At 40.9% G+C, this 14277-nt stretch overlaps 2 protein-coding genes and 1 non-coding gene across 3 annotated transcripts; all 3 read right to left on the reverse strand.

Annotated features, from left to right (window-relative positions):
- Window positions 1-959: 959 nt before the first annotated feature.
- LOC141618719 (uncharacterized) lies at window positions 960-2219 on the reverse strand. Its single transcript, XM_074435801.1, has one exon. The coding sequence runs from the start codon at window positions 2217-2219 to the stop codon at window positions 960-962; it is 1260 nt and encodes a 419-aa protein (XP_074291902.1).
- Window positions 2220-3078: 859 nt separating this feature from the next.
- On the reverse strand, window positions 3079-5597 carry LOC141618721 (uncharacterized). The gene is made up of 4 exons (XM_074435803.1): window positions 4785-5597; window positions 4425-4718; window positions 3757-4072; window positions 3079-3644 (listed from the first exon to the last, which is right to left on the reverse strand). The coding sequence occupies exons 1-4, from the start codon at window positions 5595-5597 to the stop codon at window positions 3079-3081; spliced, it is 1989 nt and encodes a 662-aa protein (XP_074291904.1).
- A 2176-nt stretch (window positions 5598-7773) lies between these two features.
- LOC141625646 (small nucleolar RNA R71) lies at window positions 7774-7880 on the reverse strand. The gene has a single exon (XR_012535414.1). It is a non-coding gene; the product is annotated as a small nucleolar RNA R71 (small nucleolar RNA).
- Between the last annotated feature and the right edge of the window lie 6397 nt (window positions 7881-14277).

Below are 14277 nucleotides of genomic sequence, written 5' to 3' on the forward strand. Positions count from 1 at the left end.
ACATCCAAGCATTAAGCACACAAAAACAAGTAATGAATGCATCTACAAAAGAATAGCCACTTTCCTCATCTAAGTGGCGGGAATTATCTTAGGGGGAAGTAATCTAAGGGTACACACTTCATTATAGATATGGTTTCTTCAAGTTACTAAGCCTAGGAGGATACCAAAAAATCACCTCCAAGTTGTGTCAAACTAGGGTACCTTTGTCCACAATCGCTAAATGCTTTTGTCAAGAGTAGACTCCCTATGGTGTTTAGAAACACTGTAGGATCGCGGAATTCTCCTTCTTGCCTAGACAAGAAGAAGGGTCGTCCCCTCTCCACCATGCACAAAAGTGGAATCAATGGATAAAAGGGATCAATATGACTTTGAGTTTCATAGTTTGCTCTTGTTTTGTTATTCCCCCCAATTTCTTGTGGCATTTGACTTTTGAGGACATTTCTTTGCCATTTCTTTGATGTTTGACATTTTGATACTTGGCAAAATTTTCAATTTTTGCATTCTTTTGAACATTTTCAAAGTCACCCTAATTTGTAACGAGGGTGCTTTTGTTAAGGCATATGAGTTCTCATTTTTGTACTCCTCTTTTCTTTGATGCAATTTTGTGCAAACTTTTTTATTTTCATTTTGATGCTTGAACTCAAATTGAGATTTTTGTGCCCATTGATGCGTGTCTTTTATATGATGTTTTACATCCTATTTTCCACGCATTTCAGAGCTCATTCGCGTAGTTTAAGCTGCCATTTCCCCTATTTCCGTCTACTTTCGTGTTTTTGTACATTATTGCAGAAATGTGAAGAATTCAACGGAAATCGAGCTAAGTCCGTCCCCGAGTATCCTGCATTGCATTTGTTTTTTTTTTTTTTTTTTTTTGGTGAAATGTAAGCTTTCCATTAAAATCAAGTAATCTAGTACAGATTACATCATTCAGACAAATACAATTTAATACCCAAATGGGTTTACAAATACAATTTAACACTCTTCAACCAATCTAAATCCCTCCTATCTGTCACTGGTAGAAGACGTGCACAAATTCTAACTTGGACTTCTCGTCTAATCTGCTTGCTGAGAAGATCCGGTTTAAGGATACATCCTTCCACCCTTGCTTTGTTTCTTTGCATCCATATGTGATAGAAAGTAGCCATAACTATACACAAAAGGACTCCCTTCTGCAAACGTGAAGCATGCCTATCCCCAGCCCACTGCATATGATTAGACATAGGAATTGACATGTTACACAGTTTACTAACCTCAGAGAAAACTCTCCTGCCATAAGTACACTCCTGAAACAGATGGTCGTGAGTCTCAGAAGCATTACTACATAGCATACAATCACCATCAGCAGCTATTCCTAATTGAAAGAGTTTCATCTTGAGCTGCAAACTTTCTCTAGCAATGAGCCATCCAATAAATTGGTGTCTAGGTATACACCATCCATTCCAAACCCACTGATTCCACTGAACAGCTTGACATTTCTGCCTGACCAGTTCATAACCACTACCCACAGTATAACCTTTGTTATCAAGTAACCACTGACCATTATAATATCCAGAAGCTAATCTATCCCTGACTCTGCAGATGGATTTCCATCCCCAGCTCACATCCCCAGAAGGATGATGACTCCCGCCGATTAGCTCCTTCGGATAAATTTGGTTGACCCACTTTACCCAAAGTCTATCTGGACTGTAATATATCCACCACACAAGTTTTCCTATGGCAGCTATATTCCATGACAGACTATCCCTTATGCCCAGTCCTCCTTCCTCCTTTGGTGAACAAGCCTTCTCCCAACTCACCATTGGAACCCTTATATAATCCACACTCTCATCCCATAAGTAATTTCTACAAATGGAATTAATTTTGTTGAGAACACCTTTAGGGATAAGGAAAATATTTACCCAGTAATTATAGAGTGCAGAAAGAACTGAGTTGACCAATACCAATCTTCCAGTATAGGAGAGCTTCTTAGAGCCAAAGCTTCTGATCCTGCAAATCAGCTTCTCCACTAGCAAATTACTATCAGATTTTATCATTCTACCACATGTAATTGGGACTCCTAAGTACTTAAAAGGCATGTGCCCCTCATGGAACCCTGAGATCTGCAGAATATCCTTTTTCACACCATTAGAGATCCCATTGAAATAAGCATCAGTCTTAGTAGAGTTCATGCTCAGACCAGAAGCAACTGAGAAAGTGACAAAAGACCTTAACAAAACCATTATAGAAGCAATGTCACCCTTACAAAACAAAAGCAAATCGTCTGCAAACATTAAGTGTGAAAGCTTCATCTGGCCACAAAGAGGATGGAATTTAAAAGAGAAATTACTTGTAGTATAGGCCAAAATTCTACTCAGATACTCCATAGCAATGGTAAAAAGTAGGGGGGGATAAAAGGTCACCTTGCCTTAACCCTTTTGCCCCATTGAAATGACCAAAAGTTTCACCATTGAGGACTAAAGAATAAGAGGCAGTTTGAAAGCATTCCTTAATTAAAGAAATAATCTGAGGAGGGAAATTCAAGTAAACCATCATCTGCTCTAAGAATCCCCAATTGACTGAATCATAAGCTTTTTTGAGGTCAACTTTGAGCATAAATCTAGGTGAGATAGCTTTCCTATTGTAGCATCTCACTAAGTCTTGGCAGATAAGAATATTTTCCACAATGCTCCTCCCTTGGATAAACCCACCCTGGTTTTCACTAATTATATCAGGGAGAATCTTAGCCAACCTATTACACAACAGCTTGGATATGCATTTATAGATAACATTGCAGCAAGAAATAGGTCGAAATTGGGAAACACTCTTTGGCATTTCACACTTGGGAATAAGGGTAACAAGGGTATGATTAATTTGTTTGAGGAGCTTCCCTGTTTTGAAAAAATCCTGCACAGCATCACAAACAGTCCCCCCCACAATGTCCCAAGTGTCTTTGAAAAAAGCACTAGAATAACCATCTGGCCCAGCAGCCTTAGTATTAGGAATAGAGAAAATTACCTGTTTAATCTCATCATTGGTTACTGGACTCAGAAGACTAGCATGATGCTCACTAGTACACAGCTTGCCATTCTGAACAACCATTTAAGACACATTAACAGTGGTAGTAGATGTCCCCAGTAGATCAGTATAAAACTCAATAAAAGCTTGCTGAATCTCCCTATTTTCCTCACACAGGACACCCTGATGATTCTCAATTCTCATCACCCTATTCCTTATATGCCTGCCTTTGATAATACTATGGAAATATTTACTGTTGGTGTCTCCTTTCTCCACCCACAGAGCCTTAGACTTCTGAATCAGGAAATCATGGCAGGCTTCCTCCAAAAATCTAACACTGCTAGCAGCTTCCAGTTCAAGATGAATAAGCTCAGCATTTTGTGGTTCACTTCTAAGCTTAATCTGAATAGATTCCAAATACATACGAGCCCTAGCAGTAGTATTCTCAATATCATCAAAATCAACCCTATTGAGCTCCTTCAGGGGTCTTTTTAAATGCTTCAACTTTTTAACCAGATTGAACATTTTTGTCCCAGGCCATTGTTTTCCCCAATTCAATTGAACACAAGGAATAAAATCCACAGATTTACTCCACATGTTGAAGTATTTGAAGCTCCTATTTCTTTTACACACATCATCTTTCCTCTGTACTACACATGGAGTGTGATCAAAAGTACTTTCACAAAAGAAATGTGCAAAAGACTGACCATTGTTCTGCAACCACTCCTGATTTACCAGCACACGATCCAACCTGCTATATACTCTTGGTAGCCTGCTCATGCTTATTACACCAAGTATACAGAGAACCACTAGCAGGACAGTCCATAACCTCACATTCATCAACACATGCTTTAAAATCATCCATTTCTTCCATGGTACTACTACCTCCTAACCTTTCCGAAGGCTGTAAGACAGTGTTGAAATCTCCACAAATTACCCATGGCCCCTGGATATTTTTCTTAATCTTACACAAATTGGACCACAAACTTTTCCTTTCTTGCGTATCATTGAAAGCATAAACAAAAGTCACATAGGAGGCAGTCCCAGCAGCCAAATCAGTAGCTTCCAAATGAATGAACTGTGCATTGTAGTTTAGAATATAGACTCTAAAGAGAGAAGGATTCCATAAGACCCATATCCTCCCTCCCTTATGATATTGAGTATTAGTAGTTAGACACCAAGAACTACATAAGTTATTCCTCACTGCATTTAGAGACAAAGGTTTTACCTTTGTCTCAAGGAGGCCAAATAGTCCTATCTGATGATGGTTAAGGAAAGTTTTAATACTAGTTTGTTTAGATAGACTATTCAACCCCCTAATATTCCAAAAACCCCAGTTACTCATTACATCCCATTGGAGGTAATGCACTACCATTCGTCCCTATTCCAACTTTGGGGGTAACACTGTTAATAGACTCTAGCAGGTTCACCTTTTTAAGATGATTGGAGCCAGCATTAGCTGCCAGAATCTCTTGTCTACTATGCCTGATAATTTTGCGAGCAAGAGTATTTGCCATATGATACTTACCATTAGTCGCCCATGTCACTTCAAAATTATTTGGCTTTTCATAAGGAGTACACTCAGTAACAGACGGAGCAGAAATAGGTGGAGAGGCAACAGAGGTACTGGGAACAGGTACCACTGCTTGCTTTGGTCTCCATTGCTTCTGACCCCCCTTCTGTGCAGGAACCTTCTTTGTATCCCCTTTTTTCTCTTTTCTACACTTCGCAGTCTCATGTCCAATTCATTGACATTTAGTACATAAAAGGGGTTTTCATTCAAATTCAACTTTCAGACTGAGAATACTACCATCAGAATCCATGAATTTCACATTACTAGGTATGGGCTTACCAAAGGGGACATCTATCATCACCCTGGCAAAGCTCAACCGAGTTTTCTCAGTTGTGGCACCATCACATCGTACAAACTTACCCATCAATCCAGCTATTCTCGGAAGACATTTCCCCCAAAATTTTAGTGGGAGATTATGAATCTTCACCCAGACTGGAACTTCTTTGATCTCTTCCTTCTCTAAGGCCGCATCCTCACTCCAAGGTCTGATAATAAGAGGCTTATTATCAAATAGGAAATGTCCCTGTTGAAGGATTTGAGCCTTAGCAGCAGCACTCTTAAACCGAACCATAAAAACACCATTGGCACAAAAGGAAATCTTATCGATTGGGTAGTTTGCCCAGAGACGGCGTAAGAAACCTTCCACCACTTCCACAGGTGGATTAGCACCCAGGATAAAGCCATAAACGGAATTCCTCCAATATTCTAACTCCTCTTTCACGTCCTCATCAGAAAATTGAAGCAAATCACCAGCTTCTTCCGGAATACTTTGCAAGGTGTTCTTACCCTTCCTCCGATTCTGAACAACCCAGTCAGAAGACTCTCCCTGATCAATTCCATCCAAATTATATGGTGCAATTCCAACTACTTGATTAATATTTGCAGATTTATTACCATCCCCACTCCCAGGCCCTCCAATCACCACCGACGATGAAGGATCTGAAACTAGGGTTGATTCCGCAGGTTGTTTATTATTTGAATTAGAGCTTAGAGGAGGAAATTGAACCTGATCGTTACAATCGATCGACATTTTTAGGGATTTTTAGGGTTTTTAGGGTTTAAGCAGTAAATCGCATATTTTGGGGTTTTTTTTTCTCTCTCTCTCTCTCTCTCTCTCTCTCTCTCTATTTTTACAACTTCTCATTACATGATTTCCTGCATTGCATTTGACGTGAACTATTCGCTTAAGGAACGAGCTTGGTGCGCAATCCAAGGCCCAAAAGACAAATCCACGAGATTATAGAAGTCAAGTAGCAGCTAAAGCAGTCGGTCGACCACTGCCTTCGGTCGATCGACCAACCATCGGGTTCCAGAGGCTACTGTACACTGTTATTCAGTCGATCGACCGGTCACTTCAGTCGATCGACCAAGACGCTATTCCAAACGAGAATTAAAAGATCGAGATTTATCAAGCCCATAAGTTTTTAGGTTTAGGAATTATGTTACGTATACTTTCTATATAACGTAACCTAGTTCGACAGATACAAGGATCCAGTTTTTTATCAGGTTTTACATAAAGTTTTACATATAGTTCTTTAGAAATAATTAGGGTTGGAGATTATTTTCGGTATTGAATACAATTCGCTTTGTCATTCAGCTTTGTTCTTTTCCTTCGCAATTCACACGGTACTCTCTGGTTTTATTCTGTTATTTTATTTTCGTTCGTAGTTGTCAAATTGCTAGATCAGTTCCCAAGCCGAATTGCCATCTTTTGTTAATTGTTTATTTTACCGTTTTAAGCATGAATTCCGTAGTTTTAATCCTTAATATTATTGTTGCATTTAATTTCAGTATGAGTAGCTAATTTATTCGTGCTAGGATGTAGGGGAATTATAGTGTAGGCGGCAATATATGAACACGGCCTGATTCGCGTGTTGGTCGATCGACCGCCATGCCTGGTCGATCGACTGACCACGTAAGGTTTTATTTTCGTTTTAATTGTTTTAATTCTTTATTCGACGAATCGAGTGCACACGACTAGTTGAATGCTTAGGATATGACCGACCCGTTAGATCGAGAGATAGGGACAGTTGTTAGATCACCAATTAAAATGACTAAACTATGCTGAGATCGAAAGATAGGTAAAGTTTAGACCGTTAGTCACTTTTCAGGACGAAAGTTAGTATTAGTGATATTAGGGACCTATAGCGAGATCGAAAGATGCTATTTGTTAAGAGTGGACCGAGAGGACCTCTTTATTTCCCGCCTCATGTGTTTGATTTAGACCTGTTTAGTATGCTGCCGCCGAAACTATAACGAACCGACCATCCTAGTACCCTTTTTATACTTGATTTCATCCGTTTGCTTAGTTTACTTTATTTTATTGCTCATTAGCTATAGACCAATTCAATCAAACCCCCACCTTATTGTTACCTTAGATCGAATTTAAACAACTAGAAATTAAATCCGCTCTCTCGTGGTTCGACCCACCGCCACTAGCTATAGTTGTAGTTGGAGATTATAAATTTATTTTTGACACCTCACGACGGGTATCAAATTTTGGCGCCGTTGCCGGGGAGGCAATTGTTCTAATTTTTAGTTGTTTTTATTTAGTCTTTCTTTAGTTTAAGGGACTTCCGTTCATTAAACTTTTCTTATATTCTTTTTGTAGTTTCTTCTTATGCGCAGGTCACAGGGTGGTGAACTAGTACCATTCAATCCTGAGATCGAGAAATCCTTGCGCGAGTTGAGACGATCACAAAGGGTATTACCGACAGAGGAAGAGCTGAGTACTCTGTCAAGCTACTACGAGAACGCTCTGTTCGAGGAAGATCCACCTACATCTCCTGCTTCAATTTCTTCAGCTGAGACAATTACTTCTCCAGAAATTCCAGTCATGGTGAAGAAGCAACCATTGCCGATCACTCGGAGAGCAACAGTGCGAATCTCTACAAAGGATTCGAACTACTTGGGAGGCGAGAAAATTCGAGCGAAGCCTTCCTATATTAACCTGGTTAAGAGAAACCGATTCGGGGGAGCTGCAAATGAAGATGCGGCCAAGCACATGGAGATTTTTATTGATTATTGCTGCTCTATACCCCCCCGCCGGGTGTGACCCAAGACCGGATCAAGAAGACCATGTTTATTTTCTCCTTCGTGATCGCAAGGGAGTGGTATAGAGATCGGATCGAGCCGCTCATGGGATCACAGATCGGAATTCCTTAGCCCGGCATTCTCAAAAAGTACTTCTCGCCTCGAAGACTAATGCCATTAGAGCTCGGATCACGAGCTTTAAACAAGGGCCTGATGAGAACTTTCATGAAGCATGGGTCCGTTTCAAGAAATCAGTGCGAACCATACCGCACCATGGGTTCGAAAAATGGAGTCTTTGCAATCGAGTTCTATAATGGGTCTGTATGACGATCGAGAGGGCTATTTTGGATCTGCAGCCAATGGCCGATTTCTTTGAGAACATGGGAGAGACTAAGGGGTGGAAGATCATTGACGATTTGGCCACTCATAAGGCTGAATATGGGAATTCGAGAGAAAACCGGAGGAGGGCTTTGCTTTGAATCTTCCTCTCAGAGCCGCACTAGAAGCTCTCACCGCAAGGTTTGACAAATATGAGTTGGGAGGAGCCTCTAAAGGAGGGATGTACCATGTTAACGCTGTTTTGAGACGGTCCTTTCTGTCGTAGAAGATGTGGAGCCGAGGGGCATGTCTCGGAGAATTGTTCTGTCCCCTTTGAGTCTTGTCGCCTTTCAACACTATAGGCAGACAAACACGTACTATGAGCCGAATGTCCACCCCAACTTGAGGTGGAGTAGCCAGAATGTCCCGAATCCGACTCAACCTCCACAACAACAGAAGAACAAAGAAGCTTATGTGCCCCCTCACAAACAACCATATCAAAAACCTCCCTATGTCCGCAGAAAGCAACAATCCCAAAATTCCGAGTTCACCGAGGTTGAAGAACTTATTCTTTGAAGAAGTCCCAAGCTAGAGAGGCCGGGATGAAGATGCTAGAGAGCCAAATTGCTCAATTGGCTAGCAAAAGTACCACTCGAGCTCCGGGACACTTACCGACTCAAACTGACCAGAAAGAGACCCTAAATGCCATAACTTTGAGGAGTGGGTCCATCCTAGAGGGGCCTGCTATGGTCGAGGATGATGCTGCAAAAGATGAGGCAAAACCGAGTCAAAACAAAGCTGGAACGAGCAAAGGAAAGAAAAAGGCGTCTACCAGGTATATCAGTCGATCGACTGATACACCCGGTCGATCGACTGAAGTGCGGGTTACAAAAGCTTCTGGTCCTGTTCAACTCAGTCGATCGACTGACATCACTGATCGATCGACTGAGATCGCTGCTGATAGTGAGATTTTTCGTCCTCCGATGCCCGACAACTTGAGGGATCATTTGTTTCGGGGCACACGGCAGATCCGAAAATATTGGGAAAGACCAGTGTCTTTGATGGGTCGGTCCGGCTCAAGTACGACCCGATGTCAATCAATGGTTCACATTTGAGACGGTGCGAAGAGGGTTCAAACTTCAACAAGGAGAAAGTAGTGGACTTCCGGCCCTAAGTCCACGGATACCGGCATGCGCGATTTAGAGGAGAGGGCTAAGCTACTTCTTGACCCCCATATCCCGAAAGACTAGTGCCGACGAAGGAACATGTATCTTTCAATAAATTTGAAAAAGTTATTCGTAGCTTGAATGTACACGTGCCTTTCCTTGAGTTAGTTAATCAAGTGCCTGCCTATACTAAATTCATGAAACAACTCTTGTCTAAGAAAAAGTCACTTGAAAATGTGCATACTGTCACATTAACCAAAGAGTCATGCTCTTATTTGTCTCACACTTTGCACCCATAAGCTAGAGGACCGGGTAGCTTTTCTGTTCCTTGCAATATAGGTACCTTCTCTATTGAGAAGGCATTATGTGACTTAGGAGCTAGTATAAGTGTAATGCCCCTGAGTCTTGCTAGGAAGCTCAAATTGACTAGGTTCGCAGTGACAGATATGACAGTACATATGGTGACCGATCTGCGGTCCCGCGATAGGAGTCTTAGAGGACATCCCGTGCAAATAGGGAAGTTTTTCTTCCTGTTGACTTCGTCGTACTTGACATGCCCGAGGATGCCCATATTCCCATTATTTTGGGTAGGCCATTTGCACACTGCTCTTTGGTGCGTCATAGATGTTGGTTCGGGTACCTTGACTTTTAAAGTAGGGAAGCATTCTATTGTCTTTGCCCAACTTGCTAAGAAGAAGGACCCATGTGGCTGTGACTTGCAATACGGTTTACGAAAAGAAATCTTATTTTATACTTCCCGATATGCCCATCTCTAGTCCCATTCTGTTGTAACCCCTCCGCCCCGCAGTTGGGAGCAAATTGGAGGAAGATTTGTCTATTTCTGATATTGCAGGAGCTGGTTTGGGGAAGGAAGAGCTGCAAGTCACTCTAGCTGCGAAGAAGCCAATCGTTTCACGAGGAGATCTTGGTTGCCTTAGCTATGCCACCGATGAGGAAGTTGATGACGAGCCAGTCAAAGTAATGGAGTCCGACTTGGACTTTGATGAGCAAGAAGAGGTCATTGGCTGGGGAGATGATGAAAGTGTTGATCCGTTGAGCCATACGGACGTGGAAGCTAAGAAGGGTGTAACACCCCCATACTCCAAGTGCCTTACCAGGACCACTCAGGTATAAGGATGCCACCATCTCGGTTACCCGAGGCATGATATTCATAAGACAATAATGAAACAACTTTAAATGATATAACTTTAGTGAAAAGTACAACCAAGGCCAAATCCCAAAATACGGGTACAAGTTCTCAAACCAACTGTCTAAACAACTAAAGGCAAATGTTATAAACCTACTAAGCTACAGCGGAAGACTTCTATCGTCAGACAGTGGCACATCCCAGCAATCCCATGTGACTCAACTCAAACCTGCTCAATTACTGCTCACCATCCCCGAATGGATCACCGCAGGTTTTACAAAACAACAACCAGGATCAGTACTAATCACACAACTTATATATATCAACAATACGATAAACAGACAGCTTAACCGTCACACACACACAATCACACCAGTCCCATCAATCTCAATCACCGATCGTCCTTTGGACTACCGCCCGCTGGGGGACCGCAGCCGTACCCACCTAAGCCCCGCTCATCATACCGAGCGATAACCCTGTCCATTAATGTGCACATCCCTTCTATGGCGGGTTCCACAGAAGGCGAAACTAGGGCGTGAAGCCACTCCCGCAAGTGACTCCACTCAGCCGAGAACGCATCTCGAGAGCCATAGACAAACAATCACAATCACAGCCGTCACAACACAATTACTATATCAAACAATCAATCTCAACATATCAACAATCATCCCATTATGGGACTAATGCGAGTAGGAAATCCTACCCGGAAAGCACAACAATCGAGACGGTCTCTCAAATTTTGTATCAAAAAGCCTCTTCTACAAATCCTCCTCCTATCATACATACACATAATCACTACCAATCATTATCTACAACAAAACCCTCAATTCCCCATATTAGGGTTTAAACAATTTAAAGGAAATACTATAAAAACGGTACATAGATCTTACCCTCGACGCAAGGATCTCAACGGTATAAAGAAAGGTGAAATCCGACCTTCCAAACTCCGGGATTTGCTAACAATGCGATTAAGGCGAAGAACGATGTTTTGTTTTCTCTCTTGATAGTAAATAGGTTTTGAAAAGTGTTTAAGAACAATGACGGAAACGATTATATACCTAATCTCATAATTAACAAAACCCGAGAAAAACTCCCCGTAAACCGGCTACTCGATCGAGTAGCTAAGGTACTCGATCGAGTGCCCCCTTACTCGATCGAGTATTAACGGTACTCGATCGAGTACCCAACAGGTCAGAAACTATTTTAAAACGCAACTCACCCTTACTCGACAGAGTAAGGCCTACTCGATAGAGTACCCAGAGACTCATAAATACGGAGTATTACAGCCTTCCCTCCTTAAAAAGAACTTCGTCCCCGAAGTTCAACCCATACATGAAACAACCATGCTAACTCGACCAAGACACAACAACATAACTAAGAACTCAAGAACTCGACCAAACATAAAACATGAACTCTTAACACCCACTCCACCAACTATGTTTACTTCCTTAACATGACTCACGATATCGTATCCACCATATATATATCTCTCACAACACCAACTCCATACATAACCAACTACCATCCTCTAACGCTGCTAGCTCCATAGTATCATCCACTATCAAATCCAAAATCAAGACACTCATAGACATCAAACGGAATGTTACATACATTCTACCACCCTTAAAAGGAACTTCGTCCTCGAAGTTTACTAACACTCATAAACATCATCATCCAACTGTCAACACTGGTGAAATATTCTCACACTCCTAAACATCGAACTACTACAAGCACGGTCATGACCTTTAACAAAATTAACTACAACACGAATCAACCTTTTATTCGACATCAAGACTCAAACTTCCAAATATATTACCATATGCACACCCATCAAAATCTCTTTTATCGCATCCTACTCCTCTTAAGATAAATGTTACGTCCGCGTAACTCGCTAATACTAAATCCTAGATATATCTTTTCATTATCCTCATCACCACCGCATGTCAAAGATAACCACCTATAATCTAAACACTCGCCATGGATATATCCAAGGCTCTCTTACTTAAACAACTCTCATACTTCACTTCACTCGTCACACCGCCTAACCTATACCACAAAATCCTTAGCTTAACCCAAAACTTCACTTGTTCCCTATTAGCGCAACATGACACACCTCTCTATATAAACTATCTAAAACGCTTATCGGCAAAAGCATAACTCACGATCCACACTTGTTACGTACACTCACACTAGATCCTCAAGTTCCTTTCTTTCATTACTGCAAGACTTATACATAACTTAACACGACACTTATTATTCAACACCCTACACTCACTGTCTCAACAAAGGATTATGAACCACCTGCATATATCAGATCATTACCACACATGTTCTACGAATCTCTTGCCATGACTATGACTACCGATGCCTCATCTTAAAACAAGATCAAAATTATCAGAATAACTTCTCACAATCTGTGTCCCATCAATGAGAATGTCACTATACCATGACAACAACGAAAACATATACAACTCTCTTTCATATCATACTCTACCCTCATTCCAAAACTTAACCGGTAAGAAACATCGATAACAAAACAACTGTCTATCTGTACAAATCGAAACTCACAGAAGCAACATCAAACAAAACAACAATCTATGTATGATGGTATGTACTTTGAAACTCGAATCATAATCATCCCGCCTACTCCACCACAACCGGTGACGGCATCACAACACCGCCACCAATGACCACACCGCGGTGCGAAAAAAAATACCCGCATCTCAACACTAAATATCGTGTCCGGATCACCACCCGAGGCACCACAACCACATCGATAGTCATCACAATTGCATACAACTCCCATAAATACCGACTCGAATAACTTCTCCGACAAGAAAAACTTACTCAAATCCACTTTACTAAATCATAACACAACATATTTTATGAATTAAACAGGTAATAACCTCGTGAATATCATCCCCTTACCATATCACAGATTGACATGTATCATGAATACATACAAGTATAGCCGATCATGCGAGATCACTCAAATTATTACCTTTTTGAATATCATTCAATTAGATTAGCGTACTCATCATGCATTACAGAACATTCAAATAGCAACTTTATGATAATCACACCATACCACGTCTTGTGAGGTCGAAACCTCACACAAACATTTATATATCATGGACGTAATCACATCCAACCGATCAATCCCGATCACGTAAGTTACCACTCAACAAAGGTTACCTGTCGCCCGAGCTTAACTCACATGCCCCTCATCACCTTCTTCCATTCGCATAACCAAAGACCTTCTCGCCATACATAACTACACGCCTAACACTCACTATGAGAAACCGCCTCCTAAGACTATGTCTTATACTTCCTCACAACCATACCTATCAATTCAATCTCTACAAAATCAGCCTCTTTAGAATTGCCATCTTTCCTATTTATCATTAACCTTAACCACTAGCGACAACATCTCCACACAACTACCGTTCGTACATCAAACTTCTTACACTCATCTCTAAACATCACTGTTTCTTCCCTATCTTTGGTTATCATTCCCAATAACGAGCATCAAATCCATCAACAAAATTACCTCAACATTCTTCCCAATACTATCTTTAATTGTATCATCATCTAACTTTCCACCAAAATCTCATATCATGCAGATATTCTATCAACTTCTTACTTTCCTTAATCCCTCAAAACTCAAGACTAATCATGTTATTCCGAAACTCCTATATAACCATTAATTCAATTCCTCATGATAGTATCATGCATCTCGACGATTCTTTACTTTTATCACATAACTCCGGTGAACATTTTCTTAGTTTTACTCCCCTCATTCTTTTCTTTTTACACTCGACTAAAGTAATTAACCATTCAACTCCTTATTACTTCTTCCTAACTCTTTAGTGTTTCGGTTACTTTCTCATTGCTCCAAAATTCCAATCCTATTATTTCTTATCGATCTTATCTCACTCTTCCTTACCATGGGTCCCTTCTCATCACTCCACTCACTCACACTTGCCACTGATTTGTCCATAAAAAAAAATCAATGCTTAATGTTCAAACAATTACATCTCCCTTTT

This window comes from Silene latifolia, chromosome X (genome assembly GCF_048544455.1).
Source record: "Silene latifolia isolate original U9 population chromosome X, ASM4854445v1, whole genome shotgun sequence".
Classification (NCBI taxonomy): domain Eukaryota; kingdom Viridiplantae; phylum Streptophyta; class Magnoliopsida; order Caryophyllales; family Caryophyllaceae; genus Silene; species Silene latifolia.